The sequence below is a fragment of the Camelus bactrianus genome, chromosome 8 (assembly GCF_048773025.1).
Source record: "Camelus bactrianus isolate YW-2024 breed Bactrian camel chromosome 8, ASM4877302v1, whole genome shotgun sequence".
In the NCBI taxonomy this organism is placed as follows: Eukaryota; Metazoa; Chordata; class Mammalia; order Artiodactyla; family Camelidae; genus Camelus; species Camelus bactrianus.
Window position 1 is genome coordinate 19148624 of NC_133546.1, and position 27597 is coordinate 19176220.

A 27597-nucleotide genomic window follows, 5' to 3' on the forward strand; every position below is an offset into this window, starting at 1 on the left:
AGTCAGGGTGGAGGAAGGATCACCTCTGAGTGCCAGCTTTCCCAAGTTTTTCAACTTGGGTCTAAAAGCCACCCTAACAGGTGGAATTCTGTTGGGTATACAGATGTTGAGTATGAGCATTTAATCAGATTTTCAAAGGCATCCATGATACGACAAAGGATAAAAACTACTCTTTTAGGAGATAGGTCCATTTAGTCTGAGTTATTTCTTGAGTGCCTATGAGGTACTCACTTCCATGAGGGAAATAAATATTACATGTAGCTTCTGCCTGTAAAGAATTTTTATATCATAGAAAAGACGACGTATACTCAAAATCAGTAAGTTGCACAACACTCTGACAGTGAAGGCCATGTGCTGTGTACGTGGTACCCTTAGAGCTGTACGCACAGAACTCCCAATCATACATGCCTCTTTTGAGACTTGACATCCGAAAATACGTCTCTTGCCTCTAGTCTTCATGAAATAAACTTTAACTTTTAAACTACATATAAATGCATAGGTGAGAGTCAGAATTTAGCAAGAATTTCCATTTGAGTGGTATGAGCACAAACCACATTATTATTAGATCCTGGAGTGCCCCTTTAGGAAAGCACTTGAGAGAGAGAGAGAGAGATAAGTTATGTTCCTGGCCCTTAAGAGTAGCACTGTTATAGAAAATGTAATATAATAAGGTGATTTTTTAAAATAAGCCTATAAATGCTTAAAATCAAATGTGTCCTGTACACCAGCCAATCTCAAGTTGCCATAAACGTTAAGTATTGAGTGCCTACTGTGTGCACCAATTTTGTTGCAAAGGCTTCCTGTTTTGCAACAAGGTTCTTATGTGTACACAGTAATTATCCTTGCTTGAACACCAAAAGCAGCGTTAGCTGCAGTTAAGCCACAATGAGGATATTATAACTGTAGGTAAAGACTGAAACACATATAGGAGATGAATACTTGGAAGAGACAGTGGAGCTAACAGATTATTGGAATGGCAGGAATTAGGTGGGATTACTGTGGTAAACCGCACTGAAGATGGTATCTTAAGCAATATTTAGGAGGTGGTGGTTCTGAGCAAGGGAAGCAGCTTGTTCAGCTAAGGGTGTGAAGTGAGGTAAAAAAGGGAAGCAGTGTACTTTGTGCAAGAACCGCCTTCCCTGCCTCAGCAGCCGTTTCTTGCCTCTGGCCTGAAGCAGTGATCTGATAAAGAATAGAAGAGTGAGGTGGCAGGATGCTTTAGGGTCTTTTTGGGTTTTTTTTTTTTTTTTTTAAAGGGTAGCATCCATCCATTTCCCTCAGTTGCAACTTAAGCTCCACTTTATAAGCAGAGATTGAAGAAGAAAATAACCAACTTGCTTAACTAGGAAAGAGAACATGGGACCTAATGCAGCAAACGATGAAAGCAGTCAGATGGAGACGGCAAAGGGCAGGAATAGATGACTTGGCAAGGCAGACAGAGTCCCTGGTTGGTTGGGAGTCTTCCTGTCAGCAGTTACCCCAGAGAAATTCTCAGATCATTGACATGGTCCAGGTGACACCCAAAGGTGGTGTTATTTGGTGCTGACCATAGGCCAGACTGAAACTGGTGGCTTCTTGGGTCATGAGGTAAGAAGAGAAGCTGAGGGAGGGAAACAAGATGAGGAAGTAATTTCAGCTATAAGATGACCACATGCTGGATTGGGACTGCTGCCTGAGCAAGTGAGGGATAAATTAAAAGGAGAAGACTTGGATGCCAGGCAAAGGAAAGAGTCAGAATACTCAGAGCGATGGGAACTGGTGAAATGTGAAGAGCGGTGTTACGACTGCTCAGGTGCGAGCGGTGTCAGCCTCTGCCCATCTCACGGACGTACAAGATCAGGGCAGGATGGCGTGGGTGGGAAAGGCCAGGTCCAGAGCTGTAAACTTGGCATTGATCTACACTTGTGTGATAAATGCAATCTAATCAGATAAGAACCTGCCGCAAAGAAACAGGAGGAGAGAGGCAAGAATAGAAGATCCAGAACAGAGCTTTGGGGTCCTAGTCACGCGAGTGCTGGACCAAATAGAAAGAATATTGTCTAAATGCCAAATTTATAAACCAGTCCCTTCTCGCATCTATTCCAGATGCTGTATCTGTGAATATCTCGTGGGAGAACATGGTTATTTGCCCTCTAGCAGGCTGTAGAAACCCTTTCTATAACCTGACCGCATTTAAATACATCCAGAACTCAGACCAGCACCACTTCAGATCCCCCAGATACTCACTGCATTGGCCTCTGTTCCTCAGTGTTGTTTGTACCTGTCTTAGCTGTTGCCTTACAAACAGGTAAGACAGGTACAAAGCACGTGGTGTCCTGGAGGAGCAGCTTAGTCCTAGAAAAAGTCCTTTTGCCAATGAAATTACCAATGACCTTTAGGAAGCGAGTTGAAAGTGTCTAAGAGGGATTTGAAGAACTGGAGACACATCTGAAATGACAGCCAATAGGAGAGTATTAACTGGAAGAATCCAAAACTTAAGCGTAATCTCATGGGAGGCAAGAGGCTAAGGCTCAGAACAGGTAGTGAGATTGGCCTTCTGGGTCCAATTAGACACTTTCTCTGAGGTTAAGGATAGACTTTTTAGCGTTATATCTATGGCCTGAACTTTTTGTCTCAGTCAGGACCAAGCAGGAATTGTATTAGGAGCAAGAACAGTAACAATGGTGGGGGTGGTGATGGGGGTGTGGGATTCTGTATAGAAGGCAAATTGGATCACTTTTGGAAATTCAGAAATTTTCAAAGAGTATAGGACGGTCATTTATACACCTCCCTGAAAAGTATTTTTTATGATCTTATATTTAAAAATATTTGTATACTTGTATTTGTTTAGAAATCTGTATATACAAGGAAAATATGTTCTCAAAGTACATTCCTTATAGGTGTGAAAATTGCATCATGTAGGCCTTTTTTATACAAAGGTTATGTGTAAAATCTGGAAAATACAGAAAAGTATTTTTTAAAACTAAAATATACATACCACCACCTAGAGAGAACTACTGTTAACATTTTACTGTTGTCGCTACACCTTTCTTCGGCTCTTACAAAGCTGGGTCTGTTGTGGCATGTTTCCCTCTGCTCCTAGGCACATGGCTACCCACTCACCCCAGAAGTCCCACCAGTGCGCTCACTGTGAGAAGACCTTCAACCGGAAAGACCACCTGAAAAACCACCTCCAAACACACGACCCCAACAAAATGGCCTTTGGGTGTGAGGAGTGTGGGAAGAAGTACAACACCATGCTGGGCTACAAGAGGCACCTGGCCCTCCACGCGGCCAGCAGCGGCGACCTCACCTGCGGGGTCTGTGCCCTGGAGCTGGGGAGCACAGAGGTGCTGCTGGACCACCTCAAAGCCCACGCCGAGGAGAAGCCCCCTAGTGGAACCAAGGAAAAGAAGCACCAGTGCGACCACTGTGAAAGATGCTTCTACACCCGGAAAGACGTGCGGCGCCACCTGGTGGTCCACACAGGCTGCAAGGACTTCCTGTGTCAGTTCTGCGCACAGAGATTTGGGCGCAAAGACCACCTCACACGACATACCAAGAAGACACACTCACAGGAGCTGATGAAGGAGAGTCTGCAGTCTGGAGACCTTCTGAGCACCTTCCACTCCATCTCTCCCCAGTTTCAACTGAAGGCTGCCCCGCTGTCTCCTTTCCCTTTAGGAGCTCCTGCACAGAACGGGCTTGCAAGTAGCTTGCCAGCTGAGGTACACAGCCACACCCACAATCCCCCGGAGCCAACCTCCCAGCCTGTACCGGCGCTGCCAGAGCTCCTGGCCCCCCTGCCCCCCGTGGCCTCTCCCAGCTCTCCCCCCCCACCCCTCCAGAATCACAAGTACAACACCAGTTCTACCTCGTACTCCCCACTTGCAAGCCTGCCCCTCAAAGCAGATACTAAAGGATTCTGCAATACCAATTTGCTTGAGGACTTGCCTCTGCAAGAGCCTCAGTCACCTCACAAGCTCAGCCCAGGTTTTGATCTGGCCAAGGGAGGTGCTGGTAAAGTCAGCCTGCCCAAGGAGCTGCCTGCAGACGCTGTGAACCTAACAATACCTGCCTCTTTGGACCTTTCCCCCCTGTTGGGCTTCTGGCAGCTGCCCCCTCCTGCTACCCAAAATGCCTTTGGGAATAGCACTCTCACCCTGGGGCCTGGGGAGTCCCTGCCCCACAGGCTAAGCTGTCTGGGGCAGCAGCAACAAGATCCCTCACTAGCCATGAGCACTATGAGCCTGGGCCAGCTCCCCCTCCCCCCCATCCCCCATGTGTTCCCGGCTGGCACTGGCTCAGCCATCCTGCCTCATTTCCACCATGCATTCAGATGACTGGTTTTGAAAGCTTACCTTTCTCATTCTGGAAGATGTTTTAAGAAGCATTTTAAATATCAGTTATGCTACAAGGAAAGATTTGGAAAACAGGACTGGACTATGGCTTATTCAGTGATAACTGGCTTGAGCGAAGAGAGTTCTCGAACTGCATGTATTGTGCCAATCTGTCCTGAGTGTTCATGCTTTGTACCAAATTTAATAAGCAAGTATTCTTTAATGGAACTGCAATTGTCATAACCGACATCCATACGAGGGCTGCTATATATAGGTGTTTGTCAAATTGAATTTAATCGTAAGCCATGATCATAATAATGTTAACTAAATAACTTTATGTGGCACTGCCTAGTAAGGGAACTATGGAAAGGTTCGGATTTCTCCAAAATGGGAGAATTTTTAAAATAAGAAAATAACCTTTATATTGCATATTATAACTAGGCTGTGTATTTCTTTTCAGGGATTTTTCTACCTTCAGGGTTGGATGTAGTTTAGTTACTATTGCCATAGCCAACCTATAGTTTTACAGAAACAATTTCTTGTGGAATAATAGACGTCTCCATTTTAAAAAAGCATTTTAAATGTAGTTTGAATATTTTCCACAGGATGCTACAATGTGAGTTATCATTTACTTCATTTATCTTAAAGACTAAACTGATTGTCAGTTACGTGTGACAGAAAAAAAAATCACTGTGTAACCAGGTTAAGTGGTAAAATAATCCAGGCGTCAGTCAAAACAAGCATTTTACTGACTTTAATATTGATTATATTTTTAACAGGAATTTAAGAATATTACTGGAATTAAAAATATATATATATATATATTAAACAAGAATTTCCTTTGCTCTGTCTGGCTTAAAATACTACTCTGCTTAAGTATTTTTAATCACCAATAAGTAATTGCATTTTAAAATTCATCATTTAAGTCAATATTAGTTTTATTCAAAAAAGATAACATTTTACAATGTAACTATAATCTCTCTCTTGAATTTGGTATCTAATGAGTTTTTAAAATACAAAACCTAACCTTTTTTTAAAGCTCCTTTGTCTTTTGTGTTTAGAGGCTTTCTATATGAAGATATATCTTACATATAATAAACGCTACAAATTCTGCATATGGCTTGACTGGTTCTTATGTACAGCCACGCCGTGGAACTGTCCACACTGAGATGTAAAACATTTCCAGCTCCTTGGCTGGCTCCCTCCTGCCCCCTCCTGGTCATTACATCCCCTACAGAAACTGCAATTCTGACCATTCAATATCTCTTAGAAACTTACCTTTTTTCTGGGTAAAATCATAATGATTTAAGGTAGACGCTTACATGCTTCCATTAAATTCACGGTGCTAAGAACTTACTTCTAAATTATGAATCCTTCCAGAGTGACATGCCATTTATTCCGGATGTACAGGTCAGAATACTAGCTACTGAAGTCTAGTCTACATGGGCTGCCATGATCCAGTTTCACAGTGGTGTTTACCATTAATTTCTAGTTCAAATAGAAATTAGTATTGGGATTTCTTCAGAAAATATGCCCCGTAATACTGTTTATTTTTGCTTTTTTTTTTTTTTTTAACCTCCAGAGTGGCTAGAGAAAGAGAAGCCTTGAGTTTGTTTGCCCATTAAAGCAGCATGTTAGCCAAATACAAGAAACTGTGGCTGAAAGCCCTTAACAGAGATGCTGATGACCATAAAGGGTGGAGGGCACTGCAGACAAGCCACCCGGGGCGGGGCTGGGTTGTAGCAGGTATGGAACTGACATGGTGGATCCTTAAACTACAGTTCCACTTGGGGGGGCGTGGAGAAATGAGACAAAGGGACATAAGTTGCCTTGTCAGCAGGAATCCACTGTGCTGGGATGTCTGAGACAGTTCCCATATCCGCTCTTACCTCTCCAAGGGAAGGCAACCTCCCAGGGCATGCGGAGAGGGGCAGAGCAGTGGCCCACCTCAGCTAAAGCCTCCCAAATTCCATTTATAGAAATACTTCCACAAATACTCTTACATGGCTTAGGAGTCTTCAGTCAGTTCCAGAGCACATACCTGATTTATCTGAGCATAAAACATAGCATTTGGTCCCCCAATACAGATCATAAGACTTTCAGATACCATGTTTGCTGTACTTCACATAGTAGGTACTTAAATTTAGACAGGAAAAAAAAAAAAAAAAAAAGACTTACTTCTAAATAAAATTCCTTGAGTTTAATTAAAAAAAATAGAAATTATTAGATTAAAAAGCTGTAAGTCTCAATGACTCTACAAAAAGAGTTTATAAGATAACCAATAGAAAAAAAAGGTTGAGACACCACCTCCCAACAGAGGTACATAAACCAGTGGTGAAATGAACCATTAGTTGACTGCTGATTTAGCCATAATAAATGGCCCGAGGCCTCTAAAAGCATCCTTTCCACAGGGTGGGAAGGTTACTATAACCTGTTCCCTCCACTGCAATGTCTCCCCCAAAGCCAACTGTGTGCACTGGTGTATGTGAGACAATTGTCCATGGTACACAGATGGACATTTAAAATAGGAGTAGTTACTAACTACAGTTTAATGTTTATTAGAAGCAAATATCAAAGCTGAGATTTCACAGCTATTACGTAGAATAAAGCTAAGTAAAAAATGATTTTCCTAGTAAGTAAGAATTCTAGTATTCCAAAGACTGTTTCACTAATGGTTCTAATATCAAAAGAACATTTTCTTAAAAAGCCCATTAAATGTCCACTTTTTAAAAAGCTTCAAGTGAATCTTTAAATCAAGCACTATCGTTACAGTTTGATGTGTTGTTTAAGGATTTTTTTTGAATTTTGAATACAGTAGATAAGAAAATTTGAAGCCAGTTTTTACTTGTTCTACATGATGTCTCTAGAAAAATCATGGGCATGTAAACAGACACCTCCCGTTTCTTCCCCTTAGGTGGCATTCCTGGGTACACAGCCATCCAGCCTGGTGACTTTCAGGGAGCTGGCCTGAAAGCAGAAAGAAAAGTCATTTACTTTAGAACTTCACTGTTTCCACATTGAGAACGTTAAATAATATACGTCTCTTTAAATTTTTAATTGTTATAACAAATAATTCACAGTATCAAATAAGTCTCCAATTTCATAGCAACCCTGTTCAATGTCAGTCTTAGGGAACTGTCCTTCTTTGGGAAAAGGGACAGAGCAGTAGCCTTCCAGGTCAAAATGAAGAATCATTTCTCTTTCCTGTTAGATCCAAGAGACAAAAACTGAATATCATTTCAAACCATATGTTTAACAAAAGGGTAAGTTTCAAGAGTGTGCATTTTAGTAGCCCAAACCAGGGTTTGCCCCGATTCTTCTTCGACTGGCCTGCTATGGATTCATTCTCTTACATGCTCATTAGATGATGAGCAACACCTGGATTAGAGGTGCATTTCTTTTTCCTTACCTGGCCTCTAGGAGTTAATCTTTTTTAGAAGATTTAGTAAATCCTTGTCTGAGTTTTGCTCCAGAAGCAGGGTCCACTGCTAATCCTTTGCAGACATAAACAGATTTGTTATTATGTAAAAGCAAACATGAGCAACAGAAAAAAGGAATGATTATGAAATCCTCACACCGAATTCAAAAGTCTCGATTTGTTTTGTTTTGTTTTGTAGCTACAGACAAGTTCTCAGTCCCTATCCTGGGCCAAATAATAAGGAAAACAGAGTCTGTCTCAGGAGGCTTCTCTCCTCCACCCCTTGGCCTTCACTTACCCATGGATGGGCCCCTCGGACCCCTGCCTAGGGAGCCCACCATATGTATAGGCTGACTCTCAACACCTCTCCCCACTAGTGCCCTGGCCTTCAAAGTGTACCCTGAGTATTTAATGCTCTCATAATCATACTAAAAAGGGTTTCTTAAGCCTTACAGAAGCATGAGATGCCTTCCCTCCCAGGGGTTATTTACACAGTGATGGACTCCTTCCCTAAACAGGACACTTTTCCTTTGTGTCCAGCAGCCCTGTTAGATGTGGATGTGTAGGAATTTATGGATACAGACGTACCATACCAGAGTCTGTTTTGGACTACATGGCAGGGGAGAGGATTCTCAGAGAAACCATTTTTTGTTTAAAAAAGAAAAAGGAAAAAGAGTAAGTCCCTTCTGTCCTCGAGGCCTCCTTTCTAATCAGTGTTTTTACAAAGGGGGAGTAGCCAAACAATCCAAGGAAACTGTGAATCAACCACTAAAGGACATGAGAATGGAGAGAACTTTCAGTGTTCCTATTACCCAGAGATCTACAAGTTTTATTTCTTCCAAGGAATCAGCAACTGACCCTTTAATACTCATTACATTTGCTACACAGTTAAGTTAGGTAAGGAGGGCATGCTAGGGCAGGGTAGGTGCTTAACCTGGTCGAATCCACTAGCTCCAGAAAGAAAAGCAGAACCCACACCAACAAAGCTGTGAAATGTAATTCACTAAATACAGGAAGCAACACAGCCCTAGAGTCCAGAACTCCATTTCACAGTGATCTTAGTCTCTGTCTAAAGGTACCTTCCCTGTAAGTCAGTCACTCTGATACCAAAAACCCTTGAGAAAATAGCCAGGTAGATGTTTGATGACTAGACTCCAAACTCATTTCCCATCTGAACAATAGACTCTGTGAGAACGAAGGAAGAGCCATGTCTTTTTCTAAAACTATTAATATATATGTGTGTGTGTATGTTTACTAAGTAACATATCATATATATTAAATAATACATAATATAGGTTAAATAACATATAATATAAAAGTCTCCTTAATGTTTATATTTTTTGACCCAGTTTTCCCAAAATAGATAAAGATTTGCTTGGCTCTACCGTTTCCTATGAAAAATTACTCGTGCGAGTTGCTCTTCCTCTCTGCGCTTTCCTCACCTGTACACTAGGGATGTGAAGAGCATGTCTGCCCCTGGTGTTACTGTGAGGATTAATGAGAATTAACATTTGAAGTGCTTAGATTAGGCCTGGGCTATTGTCCATGAAGGGAGCTACTCAGAATAGCAAACAAGTAGAAACAATCTCTGTGCTCAATCAACATCAGGAAAAGAGCTAAATAAGTTACATTGCGTTCTTGTGATACGATACTATATTTTTAAAGAAACTCTTTGGCATAAGGAAATATTTAAAATTTGTTAGTGAAAAAAACAGGATGTGCACAAGGACTATGATCCTAACTTTGATAAAAGGAAAGCAAAATAGAAGGAGTACAAAGAGGAGAAGATAGGAAAAGTTATCAGTTAACAGGAGACATGTCAGGGTGTGGAATTATGGGTGATTTTTATCTTCTTTATACTTTTTCTCCATTTTCCAGTATCTTCTACAATAAGCATTAATTTCTTACATGGCTTTTTTTTTTTTTTTTTTTTTTTAGCGCTCTTTCTCAAGAGACATTTTGCAGGATAACTTAACATGTCTAGAAACAAAAATTTCCTAGGCCATCGTAATAGCCCAACTTGCATAGACAGGCATGCCCAGAGCCGTGACACCAGTGTCAGCATTAATCACACATTGCCTGGGCTTCTTACCAAGCATGCACAGCCCTCCGTGCTCTGGTGCCAGCCTTCCATTCTAACTTTAACTTCTGTTCACACCCCAACTCTTCTCTACGCTTTGGCCAAATGGGCCATTTGCTTCCAGAGTATGTCCTCTGCATTCTCGTTTTCATATCTTTGTTCATTCCTTCTGCAGCTTTTCTCCACTGGTCCAAATCTGGCTCATCCTGAAAGCTCTTCCCAAATGCTTCCACCTCTGTGAAGCTTCCTCTCTCAGACCATCAACTCGTCCATAAAGCCCCTTGGGCAAAGTTGGTCTCTTTCTTGTATTCTCTTAGGACGTTTACATCCCACTGTTAAATGTTATATATAATGATTGACCACCTCTCCCCCTTGACGGTGAAGAATCCACAGGCGTAAGAAACAAGCATGCATAGTAACTGTGAGCTGAATGAATGAATCCTCTTGAACACCCATGGCAGTTGTGTGTCAACTTCATGCAACATCACATGCTCTCTAAGAGCAGAGGCTTGCCTGAACAAGCATAGCTTCTTAGAAGGCTCTGGGATGGAGAAGGATTGTGCCTCACACGCACTTCCCCGATTGTGAATTTAGAACCAAGTGTTATAAATGAGAGACACTAAATGCCTATTTTACTCAAGAGAGTTGAAGAATGAAAGCCAGGGGCTGACCACCAGCTAGATGAAAAACAGTGATAGGATTTATGTGGAAGGCAAGTGACACCAAATGGCCTAAAGTACTGTCTGTCAATCTAGAAACAGCAAGGTTTCAACAACAATACAATTTTTAAAAGACCCTCCTATTAACAAATAGATTAATGGCCAGTAGATACGAATACGATTCACACATGGGCCTGTTTACGTTAGTGAAATGTACCCAGTGCTTTTCCCCCAAGCCTTAAAGAGTTGTGAGAATTCACCTCCCGCAATACACTTCTGCTTCCTCCCCAGAATGGCTCCGAGTGAAATGTGACTAATTGAAAAGCACTCTAACGCTGGTGACTTTATTTTTAAATATGAACAGGTGAGGCCACAGGAAAGAACAAGAAATTAAACTGCAACAGCATCTTAAGCCTGAAATAAGACCAAAAGCTATCCCTTAAAGCTAATTAATATGACCACTCAACTCATATGCCGGTAACTTGAGAAATTATAGAATCAAGATACCTACTTTCTCTCATATATTTCGTTCAGAATGTATTTACTAAGCATCTCATATGTGCCATGAACAAGTGTAACAGGTAGGGATATGGCTGTATAAGAAAAATAGACAAAGCAGACAGATCCCTGCCTTCTGGAAACTTACATTTCCCTTTTTGGGGGGTGGGACAGGAAGGAGATAAACAAATACATATTGAATATTAGATGATGATAAACGCTATTTTTTTAAAAAAAAATACAAAGAGAATTGTGGAGGGCTTGATTACTATTAAACACAGGGGCCTCACTGTGAAGACAACACTCAGCAGAGTACTGGAGGGAGAGAGGGAAACAGCAGTGCAGATTAGAGAGGGACTGTTTTGTTTTTCAGCAGAGGGGGCAGCCAGTGCAAAGGCCCTGAGGCAGGAGTGTGCAGGAGCAACAGAGGCCGCTGGAGCTGGAGTGAGAGGGAGCAGAGGAAGGTGAGGTCAGTGGTGGTACAGGACCTGGTGTGGGCCATGTTAGAACTCCGCCTTTTACTTAGCAACACCACAGTGGTTATAAACCACCATTAACTAGTCAAAAGCAAATTTAATACCATCTTGCTCAGCTCTCCTGTCCTACTAATCTATTTCCCAATGCTGTCTTTACAATATCCCACTTAACGTCACATACTGGGACACAGGACTGCCGAGTCCTAATTCAGGACCCCTCCACTTATGCCTTGCTGCTGCTTTAAAGAAATTATTATTAGTTCAAGGAGGGAAACTTCCCTTATTTTCAACAGTATGCCTGTCTTCCCCCGCTCCCAGTCCCCTTCCAAGTTGACCAGACCAGGAACGAAGTCCCGGGGCTGCGGCTACACCAGGACCTGACTTTGCACCCCGTCAGAGTCGTCTAAGCCTGATGAATGAAGAAATATTCCCTCTTGGCGAATAAGTTTTAACCTCAAAATCAAAGGAATGCTTTTCACTGGCAGGGAAGCATTGTAATATATTTTTTGAAAAAAATAAGAAAAGAAACCATAATATAAAGAAACCGTCTTTTCTGAAGGGCACTATTTGTTATATTTTAGAAAAAAGCTTGTTAGGAGAAGTTCTACCAAACGAATACATACATAATCTGAAATACTTTTCTTCTAAGTGAAAACTAAAACCTACACCTCATTGTTAAGTTTTTACAGATCAGGAAAAAAGTAATGACTTGGGTTTACAAGGCTGTAGGGAAAATTTTAAGGTACCAATTTAACGTTCAGTCCATGAAAAGCAACTCATGAGGAATTTAAAAACTAATGATAAAGATTTCTAATGCTGTTACTTAATGGACTGTGAGACTGGCACTTCTTACTCCAGTTCTGATAGTACCTTCAGAATAAAACTCCTGATTAGAGGTGCCAAGGTGGTCATGAGTGACCTCAGGTGGCCTTCATAGTGCATGCTGCTCATAGAGAAGAAGGCCACGTTGTCATTAATGCAGCTTCATGAAGAGGGAAAGGCAAGTAGAAACCCAATCCAGCTCTGCTGTTTACCAGCTGTGTGCCCTAAACAAATAACTTACCCTCTCTGGGCCTTGGTTTCCCTTCCCATACACTGGAACATCTGGGGATTATTGTGAAGATTCAGTGAACACGAGTCTAGCATATAGTAAGTACTATAATGACAGTTTCCCCTTCTGCTACTTTGAAGAAATCGTTTAGTTCTAGGAAGAAAATTCTTCCCTTTTTCCTTTCTTCCCAGCCTTACTGAGATACAACTGGGTAAAACATGTAAGTGTAAGGTGTACAATGTGATGATTTGATATATGTATGTACTGCAAAATGATTAGCACAATAAGGTTAGTTAACACATCCATCATCTCCCATAGTTACTGTGTGTGTATGTGTGTGTGTGTGGTGAGAACACTTAAGATTTACTTTCTTGACAACGTTCAAGTATATAACACAGTATTTTTAACTACAGTCACCATGCTGTATGTACGTTAGGTCCCCAGAACTAATTATTCATCTTACACCTGCAAGTTTGTACCCTTTGACAAACATCTCCCCATTTCCCCTACCTCTGCCTCTGGCAACCACTATTTACACTGTTTTCATGAGTTTAACTTTTTTAGGTTCCACATATAAGTGAGATATACAGCATCTGTCTTTCTGTTTGACTTATCTCACTTAGCACAATGCCTTTCGTGTCCATCCAGGTTTCACAGATGGCAGGATTTCCCTCTTTTTTATTGCTGAATAATAGTCCACTGTGTATATATACCACATCTTTATCCATTCATCTATCAATGGACACATAGGCTGTTTCTATAGCTTGGCTAGTTGAAAAACGCTGTAATGAACATGGGAGGACAGATATCTCTCTGAAATAGTGATTTCATTTTCTTCCCTTATTTTCAACACAACACCTGACACACTGCCATCTCCCATTCCTAATCTCTTTTTAATTTTACCAGACCAGAGAACAATGATTCTGGACCCTGCCACTGCAAACAGATTTGACTTTGTAGATTGTCAGAGTTGTCTAATCCTGGTAAATTAGGAAATATCCTTTCTTGGCAAATAAGCTTTAACCTCAAACAAACCCACATATCTTTATATCCCAAAGCAACTTTGGATGTCATAGCTTTTGCTGACTGCCAGCAAAACCCACAGCCAACAGTGGTCCCCTCTGACCCCGTCATTCGATAGTCAGGACGCTCACTCCAGCTCACCTGGCCTGCTTGGGACCACACTGGCCTCCAGGGCCCTGTTCTGGAGCAGCGCTCCCACGGCACTGGTTACAGTCGGTTCTTTTTTGAGACTCATCTGAGCCCTACCCTACAGAGAGAGAGACAGGAGAGGAAACAGTCCTGTAACCTCAGGTAGCACACAGGAGGCAAAGCTGTTTCCTGTTAACTAGCAGCAGGTTGCAGTCATCACCGGGACCTGCTACACCCAGGGGAAGGGTACACCCTGTATCTTAGTCACCCGGTTCCTGTCCTCCCTGCTGGGGCTCAAAATCATGTCTGGGTCTTGGAGCTTTCATTCCATAATCAAGCCCTCAGTGGAGTGGTGATATGTTAATCCTGTAAAATTAGTTGTATGGAGACATAAGAAATCACTTACTGTCAATAAGGACAGTTATGGAACATTTTAGTTTTTCATTACACTTGAAGATGATTTTGTTTTTAAATACATGAACAGAGAAGAAAAACAGACATTGGCAGGCAGCGAATGTTTTAAACATGGGATTCCAACATCCCCACGCCACCCCCTCCCTGCCGAGCAGCAGTAGCAGAACAGTTATATTAATACAGAGTAAGGACCAAAAGGTTCCTTGGGAGCTCCTTTTTACCTCGCTTCAGATCCCTCCACGTTTCCGTGGAAACCACAGTATGATGATAACCTGTTACTCGGAGTGAGATGGGCACTTGGGTGAGGGTAACTACCAGACGGCAGCAGGCAGCTCATCCCCAGCCAAAGAAAGAAAGCTATTTTCAGAGGCCCACATTGGTCTCCATTGGTTAAGGGTATAACATTTTTAAAGCTGATTATGTTTAAAATAGAAACACATTTCAGCTGTGCTGTTAACAGCCCTTCAAAACTGAAACAACACCTCCCTTTTTGTTCTACTTCTGAATCAGCTCCACTACTAGGCAGGGTCCCAGAGTGGTGAGGCTGGCATCGGGAAACAGCACAGCCGTTCAGATACACTCTACAGTGAGTTTACTCAGAAAGCAAGCAATTTTTCTTCTGTGTTCCCAATCACCACTTAGCTCTGGAAAACAAGGAGAGGAACAGGGCCAAGTCACTGGTTACACTCAGGACGGCCAGCTGGCCTTCTTCAGGAATAAAAAGCACTTCCGTCCGCTGCTTCCCTCTGCTCCCCCTTGGCCCCACTAATAACCGACTAACTTCGCCGACTAGCTAGAAGAGGCGTTCGAAGAAATGTAATGCACCCTTCGCTGCTTTAGAAAGTATAGGTAGGGTTATACTCGACAGCTTTTCTGAAACTAACTTGAAATCAAGCCCAAAGTAGTCATATTCCCCCTAAATGGTGGCCCCTATCCCACCCAGGAAAGGACCATCATCAGCTGGGGGAGGGAGGGCCAGTGTGGAAAGAGGGAAGGCGGAGGGACCCACGTGCGAGGCACTGCACTGGTGTTGTCTGCAATCCTCCCAACAACTAGCAAGACACAGATTAAAGTGAGTCTCAAAGAGTGTCAGTAACTTGTCCAAGTTTACCTGCAGATAATACAGTGTAAAGCTGGAAGCCAAGCCCTGACTACCACTTGGAGAACCTGGGCTCTTTCTACACTGCACTGCTTCCCATGCTATTCCGGGTGTAAAGACTGAACCTCTAGAACTATATTTATCATAGCCACCCTGCCTGCCGCACTGACACGCCTATCCCTGCCTCCTGTGTTCCTCTGCCTAGATGTGTAGTGTTACCATCTGCCAGGCTCTGGAGCTAGAATCCTTCTTGTCAACCCTGATCCTCTTTTACCCTGTATCCAATCAGCTTCTCAGTTCCAACAATTACTTCTTAAATGCTCCCACTCACATACACCCCATTAGTCCTCTCGTTCTGTGCCCTCACTTTCTTTTCCCCTTATTGTGATTTCTAACTGGTCTCTGGCCAATCCATCTTGCACATTCATGGCAAGGATTATCTTTCTTAAAAAAACCCAATTCCATGTCACCCCAGCCTGCACTATCCAACCAGTCTACACTGCTTACAGAATGACACACAAGGCCAATGATGGACAACTGGCCAGAAAAGTTGAGAAAGTCAGTCTGCAGAGAAAAGAGAAAGCAGAAGCATAGTAGAAAGAAGAGATAAGGTGCAAAGACGGGAAGGGGGGCTCCTGGGGAATTCCCAGTTCCTGCTTCTGGGCTTTCAGGCTGGTTGGCATCTGATCCTGGAGCATCTATTCACTTAATCCCTCTTTTCCTCCTCTCTGAGCGAGCCTGAGGTAAAGCCCTTCTAGCTCTGATGCTCACCTTGCCTGTCCCATTGGTCACTCTCCCACAGGCACTCCATGTGTTAGTTCCACATAGTCGGTGCCTCAGGTGACAGGCTGGACATCTTGTGCATAATGTCCTCCCCAACGTCAACTCTAGACTGGTAAACCCATTTGGTATTTCGTAATGACATTGTTCCCAAGGCCTCCTCCTCTGAATTACACATCCTTGATCAACCAGCACCTGGCACGGTGTCTGGTACAGAGTCGAGTTTCAGTAACTGTCTCATGTATGTGGAGAAAGAGAATCCTTAGTCCATGGGGTACGCTGCTGTCAGAGGGTCCTATCCCCACTACATACTGGATTTCATGCAAATCTTTCTAAACATGCTTCATACTGTTAAGTAGCCAGACCAACTTAATCATTTCTTGGTATCTGAGCCCCGTTTATGAAATCGACAGTTTTCATGGTATACTGTAAGTGATGTCCCCGTCACCTTTGATATGCACGAACTGTTTGCTGGCTGCAGTTCTGTTCTAAATCTAGTGTCTTCCTGGTAAGGTTGTTATTTTACTTATTTGTACCTATTGGTAAGAGCTGCTTTACTCATTTACTTTACATTGCTGACGCTGTGGCTTTAAATAGACTAAAGACCCCGCTCTACAGAGCAAAACACACGGCCTGTAGAGCAGGTGCTCCTGTGACAGCCTCCCTGCCCCATGCCAGTTTCCCTCCAGGCTCAGAGTTCTTTTGGGATGGTTAAGGCTGAGAACCACCATTGGAGAGAGAGAGTTTTACCATAATAATATACAAACACTGCTCATATATCCAAGTCTTCATCCCAAGAAGCTTTTAACTGTAGAAAAATTTTTTCTACAACACCCAAAGGGGGCGCTAGCTGGCAAACATCCCTCAGAGAAACCAGCTCCCAGGAGGACGAGTCACAGTAACTGGCTGTCTTGATACTTACACTTCTCAGGATGGGTCATTTGGATTCCCTGGCAAATTCTCTGTGCTTACCCAAGAGCCAGCATGTGGGGAGAGAGTCTTACCTGTGCTCTGGATGCCAATTTGGCTGCGGTCTGGGCTGGATTGAAGACTCGGCGAGAAGTCTGATCCTTGCAGAAATTAATATGTCTATTGGCTGCGGTTTCATTAAACCTCCTCATACAGTACGGACATTGAATATAATCTGAATGTAAAGATAACAACAAAAAGACAATTAACATTTCAAAAACAACTCTGGAAGGGGACTACATGAAATGAAATGAATAGGATATGAACTCCGCTCCAACATGAAAGAACAAGGTCCGTGTGAGACAGCCTATTCTACGGGAGGAGGCAGGTAGAGGCTCAAGTAAAGGACATGGCAGGGGGAGAAGTTCCCTACCCAGGTACTTATTTCAATTAAGAATATTCCCTTGCATGGGGAAGTATATTCAATATCTTGTAGTAACCTATCATGAAAAATATATTTATATGTGTGTGTATAACTGAATTACCATGCTGTACACCAGAGACTGACACAATATTGTAAATCGACTATATGTCAATAAAAAAAAAATACATCTAGGCAACTGTGACGACCTACACACAGTTCATCATTACTTAAAGATTAAAAGCTCACTACATTAAAAAAAAAGTATTTCCTTAAAATGTTTACATGATACTTTTTTTTTTAGAAAACAGATTAATTGTATATACTTAGGAACTTTCCAATTAAGCTTTCACGAAATAATTTATTTAATTGGAAAGAAAGTAGTCCTGGAATCACAGGCTGTGGGTGTTGAGGACTGAAGGGCACAGAAGATGCCTAAGCCCAGGCTGTGGTGCCGAGGGGGACAGAAGGTCGCACACAAGTTGTGTAGCTGCACAGCACACAGCAGGACCTAAGCAGACATGCACAGGGGCTAGCTCAGTGGTAGAGTGCCTGCCTATCCTGCACAAGGTCCTGGGTTCAATCCTCCACTTAAAAAATAAGTAAATAAACAAACCTAATTACCTCCTCCCCTAAGAAAAAAGAAAGAAAAAAGGACCTAACTGGACATGACCCAACGCTCATTGTAATATAACTAGCACTGCGGTTTAGGCCCCTCCATGGGTTTTCCTGTGTGCGCTACGGGTAAAGGCATGTGCAAAGTGCGCAAACACGACTACGCGTTCCCAGGGCAAGAGCTGCCAGTCAGTCAGAACGCCACCTCTAAGCGAGGGTGTAAGAGAAGGGGCGAAGACCGCTGCTTTTGCCTCCCTTCAGTCAGCCTGTTCTTGGAGGTGTACTTTCCCTTTGCTAAATAAATCCTTTAAAATCTTCCACCACATGCACACACACAAACACACACACGTTATGCAGCTACAGAGGGAGCAAGGTGTTTCAGAATGTGGGTTTTTGGGGGGATGGGATTTGAAGCCAATGTCACACTCCTGCAATGGCTAGATTTTTCCACTGAATTCCTAAGTGAGGAGGCAAATAATATCTTGAGAAAAGGGATCAGTAAAAGGGAACAGCGAGGGTTCAAAAAGAGAAAAGGAAAATGAGGGACAAGAGGGCTCCACCTTCCAGCGTAAGAACCTCTCCGGCAGCCCTGGGGGCACGGGGACTCTGAGGTTGTGCGGAGCACCCATTTGTCTCAATTTGTGTCTCATTTGCAGTTACTAGACAGTGAGAGAAATGAGAGGTGAGGAAGATCCACACTCTTAGAACGTAGTGATGCTCTCGGCAAAGCCAGGCTGGAGCCTCCCCGTCCAAAGCAGAGAGGAGTGTCGGGGGCACACCGTTCTGTCTTGCTTTAGGCACCTTGACGGGATGACAAAGTGGATGTGAGAGTTAGAAGACAGTATCTCCCGCTCCCCTGGCAGGCTCTGCACAAACCATCAACTCTGTGTGAAAGTCTGGCTTAGGATACAGTCAAAATACCTACATATGTGACTGGATATTTAAGGCAGTCATGCCTTCAAAGTTAAGTTTTTTGAAGGCATCTTTTTAAGCAGTTTGGGGAGTTTTCTATTTGAACAAATCACTTCCTAAAATGAATACTCATAAAATTAGAATGTATAATTCTGAAATGTAATAAAAGATTAGCACTTAACCTAATCACTGATTCCATACTTACTAAACACTTATTATGCTCCAGAGGGATAAGATGTCTCTGCAATCAAGGACTAAGCTTTCTAATATAAAGACAACTTTCTCCCACGGTGACAAACTCCTTGAACAAAATAAAATAGGACAGCATTGGGAGATGGCAAAGGCTCTGCAGCCTGTCTGACTGGTTCTGAGTCCCAGCTCCTCACCTGCTGCGTGTGTGAACTTAACCTGCTTAAGCTTCAATTTCCCCACACCTACGTATCACCCACTTCATCTGCTTGTTGTGAAAGTTAACTACAATAATCCACAGTAGGGCTTGGCACAGTTGGCGGGTGAAATACGCTGTTACTCCAAGGAAACAGGCTCAGCCAGGTTGTGTTTCCAACTACCAAAAGGAGAGAAACTGCTTACGAAAAATAAAATAGCGCCATTACCATGCAGAACTCATTTACGATGGCGTAGAAAACCATCTAGGACTGGGTTTGTAGTTTCGTGGTTATTTCTTCAGTTTTACCAACTGAAAAGTCAAGGCTCACATCAGAAGTGCTGCTACCAGAAACCCTACTCAGTTCAGGCAAAGACAACGGTTATGGCAGTGACTGCGTTGCTTCCTTAATTGCACCCGTTCATTCATTCATTCATCATACACTTCTGTGTGGCACTACACATCACCGTGGAGGCAAGCACGTTGATGTGTTATTTCCCTGCTGACAAAAACCTCAGGAACAACGAGAGGACTAGGCAAAGCAGCAGACGTTACCACTCCATGGAGTAAGCCCACAGGAGGGACATGAAGCTCAGACTTAAGGGAGGAAGGGAATGTCAGATATTCTGAGTATGGAAAGTCTTCTTCTGCAACAATAATCTGAACACACCATGACTTAGCTACAGGTTCTACCCTCACCTCAAACTGAGTCACCTCTTCCTCTATCAATAATGATGTTATAAAAATCACTATGTGCTATTCATTTCAATAGATAATGATTTTTAAAGTCTTGCTCCAGATCATATAAAAAATTAAAATAGAAAAACAAGCATCATTTTAAAATGCAAGCACTTCTCATACAACTCAACGTTAAAAAAACAAACAACCCAATTTAAAAATGGGCAGAAGAACTGAATAGACATCTTTCCAAAGAGAAAGTGCAGATGGCCAACAGGCACGTGAAAAGATGCTCAGTGTCACTAATCATCAGGGAAATGCAAATCAAAACCACAATGAGATGTCACTTCACACCTGTCAGAATGGCTAGCATCAAAAAGAAGACAACTAACAAATGCTGGCAAGGATGTGGAGAAAAGGGAACCTTCCTACACTGCTGGTGGGAACACAAATTGGTGCAGCCACTGTGGAAAACAGTTTGGAGGTTTGCCAAAAAACTGAAAACAGAACTACCATATGACCCAGCAATTCCACCCCTGAGTATATCCAAAAAACACAAAAACACTAATTCAAAAAGATACATGCACCCCAATGTTCATAGCAGCATTATTTACAACTGCCAAGATATGGAAGCAACTTAAGTTTCCATCAACAGATGAATGGATAAAGAAGATGTGGCATGCATATATATATATATATATATATATATATATACACACACACACACACATATATACACATATACATACATATATAGATGAGATAGAATACTACTCAGCCATTAAAAATAATTTTTTTTTCCCATTTGCAGCAACATGGATGGAGTACATTATGCTAAGTGAAATAAGTCAGACAGGAAAAGACAAATATTGTGTGACATCACTTACATGTGGAATCTAAAAAATACAACACTAGTGAATATAAAAATGAAGAAGGAGAGATATAGAGAACAAACTAGTGGTTACCAGTGGGGAGAAGACAGGGGTAGGGGCACCCTAGGGATGGGGAGTGGAAGGTACAAACTATTGGATGTAAGATAGAATACAAGGATGTACTGTACAACATGGGGAACATAGCCAGTATTTTATAATAATTGTAAACGGAGTGTAACCTTTAAAAATTATATTAAAATAAAAAATAATTTTTTTAAAAAGGAAGAGAAGAGGAGGAAAGGAATAAAACATATTCTTGAGAAGCAGTAAACTGACATTAGCCCCTACACAGAATTACAGCCCAAATTCGCATTGCCAAAGTAGTCTAAGTTTCTCCTTCTCTGTGGTCCTCTCTCTCATATTGAGTGACTGAAGCTGATAAAGCATCTGTGTGCCCAAGAAGAAGATGGATGTAGGGACAAAAGTGAAATGATCAGTGGAAGAAATACACAGCATCTTCAGAACAAAAAAATTTTAAATCAAAACTATGAAATATTGATACAAGCACACAGACTTTTTTTTTTTTTAAGGAGAGAATGAAAAACTCCTTAGGTTTTCTGGCTTGACACTTTTAAAATTGATATTCTAACAATATATCATTTCTGTTATTGAAACCATATATGATGAAAATTCTTCAGTACTCTGACATCCGATTAAATTTCTTCACTTTCAAAAAATTAAAATAAAAATGCAAACATCTTGCTGAGTACCATGTCTATGTAGCCCTGTGAAGTGACCAAATGTCCCAGGCCTCACTGAAAATCCCAGTGGTAAATATTCTATATCACTGTCCCCATAAACTGTCACATCATCCTGGAAAGTTGAATGACTGGTAAACTTACTTAAGTCAGTAAGAATTAAAATAAATACATGCATGTCACAGAAATTGAACCATGAAAGAGGAAATCACGCTGAAAAAAATGGAAATTACTTGCAAACTCATGCAAACCAAGCCATATGATTAATATCCCTAGTTACGTCTGTATAAATTTTCTGGTATTTAAGCTGGAGAATATATGGGCTAATATAAAATCCCTCCACAATCTAAATAATTGAATAGTAATGAAAATGTGCTATTGTAGGTAATCATTTTGCTTGGTGCATAAAATTATAATAAGGGCACAGAGAAGAATTTAATTATAAAACTATATTTTAGTATAAAAATATAAAGGGCAGAAAAATAATTTGCACACTTGATGAGGCCTTATAAAGGGAATTATTTACTTTAAAGGAAAAATAATCCCCACATTTTAAATTCAACGTGGAAATTAGAGAAAGTCACACAGCAGGATATCTGACATACTTTCACTATTCAACTAAAGAACTAGCCATCAACCCTGCAGCTTCTATTAAAATGAAGTATTTCTCATAAAAGATGTTTTATTATATAAGGCTTGTTGCCAAAGTACTATCAAAATCACAGCCATAGATCTTTCTATGGAACATCTTAAGACAACACATTATTTAAGTTACATTTTCATAAGCACCTAGCAAAAGTGAAGCAATTATTAAGATTATTCTCTGGTACTGAAGTTCAGATGATTTATGATTTTTATAGTATTACACTGGAGTTTTTTAATGCCTTTTTTTTTCTGAAGAAACTAACATTGTTCTTTATCGGACACATGTTCAAACAACACTTTACCAAGATACACAGGGAAAAAGTTGTCTAAATAACACTTTACCAAACCCACATATGTAAATAAAATAAGAAGTTCTTAAAGGACACAGAACCTGAACCTGAAAAGCTTACATTCAAATAAAGTCCAGAAAATAAGAATACGTAAGTTCTTTATAGCTGTTCCTAAGTAGCTGGAACACTGGGTTTTGTGTTTTGTTTTGTTTTTTTTACAATGAACTTTGAGGAATAATTTACATGCAACAAAATGCACCTATTTTAAGTGTACAGTTCAATGAGTTTTAACAAATGTATATATTTGTGTAATACCCCAATAAAAATATAGAACAATTTCATTACCTCCAAAAGTTCCCTCATGCCCCTTCTGAATGTTCCTCCAAACCCAGTCTCAAGCAACCAGACACTATTTTCCAGTCACTAAATATGTTTTACCTTTTCTATTATTTGCTGTAAGAGAGCATCCATGTTGCTGCATGTATAGTTGCACTTCTTACTATTGTAAGAAGATCTTATAAATGTTCCACAATTTGTTTATCGATCCACTTGTTGATGCATTTGCAATTGTTCCCAGTTTATGCTATTTAAATGAAGCTATTATGAATTAATATGTCTTTTTTAGGGAACCCTTCTACACTGTTAGTGGGAATGTAAGTTGGTATAGCCACTATGGAAAACAGTATGGAGGTTCCTTAAAAAATAAAAATACAGTTGCCATATGATCCAGCAATCCCACTCCTGGACATATATCTAGAGAAAGCTATAATTTAAAGTTACATACAACCCAATGTTCAAAGCAGCACTATTTACAATGGACAAGACATGGAAGCAACCTAAATGTCCATCAACAGATGGATGGATAAGGAAGATGTGGTATATATAAATACAGTGGAATATTACTCAGACATAAAAAAGAATGAAATAATGCCATTTGCAGCAACATGGACGGACCTAGAGATTATCATACTAAGTTAAGTAAGTCAGACAGAGAAAGAAATATCATGTAATATTACTTACATATGGAATCTAAAATAGGGCACAAATGAACATATTTATGAAACAACAACAGACTCACAGACATAGGAAACAAACTTATGGTTACCTAAGGGGAAAAGGATAGGGGAGGGATAAATTAGGAGTTTGGGATTAGCAGATGCAAACAGCTATATATAATATAGATAAACAACAAGGTCCTACAGTATAGCACAGGGAACTATATTCAATATCCTATAATAAATCATGAAAAAGAATATGAAAAATCACTTTGCTGTAAACTAGAAAATAATACATTGTAAATCAACTATACTTCAATGAAAAAATCTTTTAATAAGGACATATTTTCCATTTTTTGCATATAGCTTGGGGTGAATTTGCTATATAGATAAGTGGATGTTTTAAATTAAGAAAATACCAGGGCAAAGTAGTTGTACTATTTTAGACTCTCAGCAGCAGTGTATGCGACTTCCAGTTGTTTCGTATCTTGGCCATCACTTGTACTGTCAGTCTTTAATTTTAGCTCTTCAAGTGGGTGTGAAATGGTATCTCATTGTGGTTTTTTTTTTAAAGGTTATACTCCATTTATAGTTATTACAAAATATTGCTTATATTCTGTGTTGTACAATATATCCTTGTAGCTTATTTTATACCTAATAATTTATACTTCTTAAACACCTGTCCCTATATTTCCCTTCCCCCTGCCCTTTCCCCACTGGTAACCACTAGTTTGTTCTCCATATCTATGACTCTGCTTCTTTGTTGTTATATTCACTAGTTTGTTGTATTTTTTAGATTCCACATGTAAGTGATATCCTGCAGTATTTGTTTTTCTCCATCTGATTTATTTCACTTAGCATAATGCCCTCTAAGTCATCCACATTGCTGTGAATGGCAAAATTTCATTCTTTTTAATGGCTTAGTAGTATTCCATTGTGTATATATACCACATCTTCTTTATCTGTTCATCAGTTGATGGACACTTAGGTTGCTTCCACATCTTGGCAATTGTAAAAAATGCTGCTATGAACATTGGGGTGCATGTATCTTTTTGAATTAGTGTTTTTGTGTTTTTTGGATATATACTCAGGAGTGGAATTGCTGGGTCATATGGTAGTTCTGTTTTTAGTTTTTTGACAAGCCTCCAAACTGTTTTCCATAGTGGCTGCACCAATTTGTGTTCCCACCAACAGTATAGGAGGGTTCCCTTTTCTCCACATCCTTGCCAGCATTTGTATTCTTTTTGATGCTAGCCATTCTGACAGGTGTGAAGTGACATCTCATTGTGGTTTTGATTTGCATTTCCCTGATTATTAGTGGTATTAAGCATCTTTTCACGTGCCTTTTGGCCATCTGCCCTTCCTCTTTGGAAAGATGTCTATTCAGTTCATTTGCCCATTTTTTAATCCAGTTGTTTTTCTGATGTTGAGTTGTATGAGCTATTTATATGTGTTGGATATTAACCCCATACCAGTCATATTATTTGCAAATATTTTCTCCCATTCAGTAGGTTGTCTTTTTGTTTTGTTGATGATTTCCTTTGCTGTGCAAAAGCTTTTAAGCTTAATTAGGTCCCATTTGTTTATTTTTGCTTTTATTTCCTTTACTTTAGGAAATGGATCCAAAGAAATTATTGCTACAATTTATGTCAAGGAGTTTTCTGGCTATGTTTTTCTCTAGGAGTTTTATAGTACCTGGTCTTACATTTAGGTCTTTAATCCATTTTGAATTTATTTTTGTATATGGTATTAGAGAATGTTCTAACTGCATTTTTTAATATGTAGCTATCCAGTTTTCCCAGCACCAGTTATTAAAAAGACTATCTTTTCTCCATTGTGTAATCTTGCCTCCTTTCTCATAGATTAATTGACCTGAAGTGTGTGGGTTTATTTCTGGATTTTCTATTCTGTTCCATTGATCTATGTGTCTGTTTTTGTGCCAGTACCATTCTGTTTTGATTACTATAGCTTTGTAGTATAAAGTCAAGGACTGTGATTCCTCCACCTCTGTTCTTCTTTCTCAAGACTGTTTTGGCTATTTGGGGTTTGTGTTTCCATAGAAATTTTAAAATTATTTGTTCTAGCTCCATGAAAAATGCCATTGGTATTTTGATAGGGACTGCACTGAATCTGTAGATTGCCTTGGGTAGTATGGTCATTTTAACAATATTTATTCTTCCAATCCAGGAATACAGTATATCTTTCCATCTATTTGTGTTGTCTTCAATTTCATCAGCATCTTTTGTTTTCCAAGTACAGGTCTTGTCTTTTGCCTCCTTAAGTTTATGACAAAGACAGGCCAATATCACTGATGAATATAGATGCAAAAATCCTCAACAAAATACCGGCAAACCAAATCCAACAATACATTAAAAGGATCATACACTATATCAAGTGGGATTTATCTCAGGGATGTAGGTATTTTTCAGTATCTGCAAATCAATCAATGTGATATACCACATCAACAATGAGAAGAATAAAAACCATGTCATCATCTCAATAGATGCAGAAAAGGCTTTGATAAAATTCAACATCTGTTTATGATAAAAAAAAACTCTCCAGAAAGTAGGCATAATAAAGGCCATAAACAACAAACCCACAGCTAATAATCCACTCAATGGTGAAAAGCTGAAAGCACTTCCTTTGAGATCAGAAACAAAACAAGGAGGCCCACTCTTGCCACTGTTATTCAACATAATTTTGGAAATCCTAGCCACAGTAATTGGAGAAGAAATAAAAGGAATCCAAGTTGGAAAGGAAGAAGTAAAACTGTCACTGTTTGCAGATGACCTGGCATTATACATAGAAAACCCTAAAGATGCCACCAGAAAACTACTAGAGCTCATCAGTGAATTCAGCAAAGTTGCAGGATACAAAATTAATATACAGAAATGTGTTGCATTTCTAAACACTAGTAACAAACTGTCAAAAAGAGAAATTAAGAAAACAATCTCACTTACCATTGCAACAAAAAGAATAAAACACCTAGGAATAAACATATCTCATTGTGGTTTTAATTTATATTTCCCTGGTGAAAATGACATTGAGTATCTTTTCATGTGCTTATTAGTCATTATTTTGTGATGTTCTGTTTGAATACCTCTTTTGTCTTTTCATTATTATTTTGTCTTTTTATTGAGTCATAAGAGGTTTTTTATATATTCTTGATATTTGTCCTTTGTCAGGTACATATATTATAAATATGTTCTCTTGCCCTGTAGCTTGCCTTAGCGTTCTCCCAATGGTTTCTCTCAAAATCAAAGATTTTAATTTTGGTAAAGCCCAGTTTATCAATTTCCTTAAAAAAAATTATTAGTGTATTTTGTGTCCTGCTTAAAAATCCTTTGTTGACTCTTAAACCAAAGATGTTTGTTTTTTCTAGAAATTTGATAGTTACAGCACTTATGCTAGGTCAATGATCCATTTTGAATTAATTTTTATGTATGGTATAAGGATCAAGGTTCATTTTTCCCATACTGACATCCAGTTGTCTCTGCATCAATTGTTAATCAGACTGTCCTTTCCCACAGTGAATTGTCTTTGTCAAAAATCAATTGCCCGTAGGTTTAGGGGAGATCTATACCTAGATTCTTTTTTTCTGTTCAATTGATACATCAATACCGAATTGTTGTAATTACCGCAACATTATAATAAGTCTTGACATCAGGTAGTATTAAGTTCTCTGATTTTTATTGAATTGAACTGAATCTTGGATTGCGACTGAGTGGTGAGGAGAAGGCTTCTAAAGGCATTCTTAAGATAATTGGAAAAATATGATTTTATATATTTAGTGTGATAATACTATTGTGGTTATGCAGGAAAATGTACTTAAGAAATATATGCTGAAATAGTTATGGGTAAAGAGTTATGATATTTGAAACTTACTTTTAAATATTTATGCCCCCTCCCCCAAAAGAGAAAACGAGAGAGAAAATTTCACAATATCAAAATTGTCAAATTGAAGTGGAAGATGTATGAGTGATCATTGTATTATTCCTTACCTTTTTCTGTAGATTTGAAAATGTTCAAAAAAAAAGCTGAGGGTAAAAAAGCTGTGGGTCACTAAACTGTACAATTTTAAATGGCTAAAATGGCAAATTTAATATTATGGGAATTTTATCTCAAAAAAAAAATACCAAAAAAGAGCTGTGGGTATCCAACACTGTAGAGC

At 40.0% G+C, this 27597-nt stretch overlaps 2 protein-coding genes across 8 annotated transcripts in view; one reads left to right on the plus strand and one right to left on the minus strand.

Annotated features, from left to right (window-relative positions):
• PLAGL1 (PLAG1 like zinc finger 1) overlaps nt 1-5436 on the plus strand; it is a 63961-nt gene extending 58525 nt beyond the window's left edge. For all 6 annotated transcript variants that reach the window (XM_010965669.3, XM_074368235.1, XM_074368231.1 and 3 more), the window contains one exon: nt 3083-5436. In XM_010965669.3, coding sequence (XP_010963971.2) covers nt 3083-4322 — 1240 coding nt within the window. In that variant the 3' untranslated portion in view covers nt 4323-5436. The remainder of the gene's footprint in view (nt 1-3082) is intronic.
• The window catches only part of ZC2HC1B (zinc finger C2HC-type containing 1B), a 35085-nt gene continuing 12847 nt past the window's right edge, over nt 5360-27597 (minus strand). For both annotated transcript variants that reach the window (XM_010965667.3, XM_074368236.1), the window contains 4 exons: nt 16951-17090; nt 13666-13771; nt 7729-7813; nt 5360-7286 (listed from right to left, as the gene is read on the minus strand). In XM_010965667.3, the coding sequence (XP_010963969.1) occupies nt 7743-7813; nt 13666-13771; nt 16951-17090 (317 nt within the window). In that variant the 3' untranslated portion in view covers nt 5360-7286; nt 7729-7742. The remainder of the gene's footprint in view (nt 7287-7728; nt 7814-13665; nt 13772-16950; nt 17091-27597) is intronic.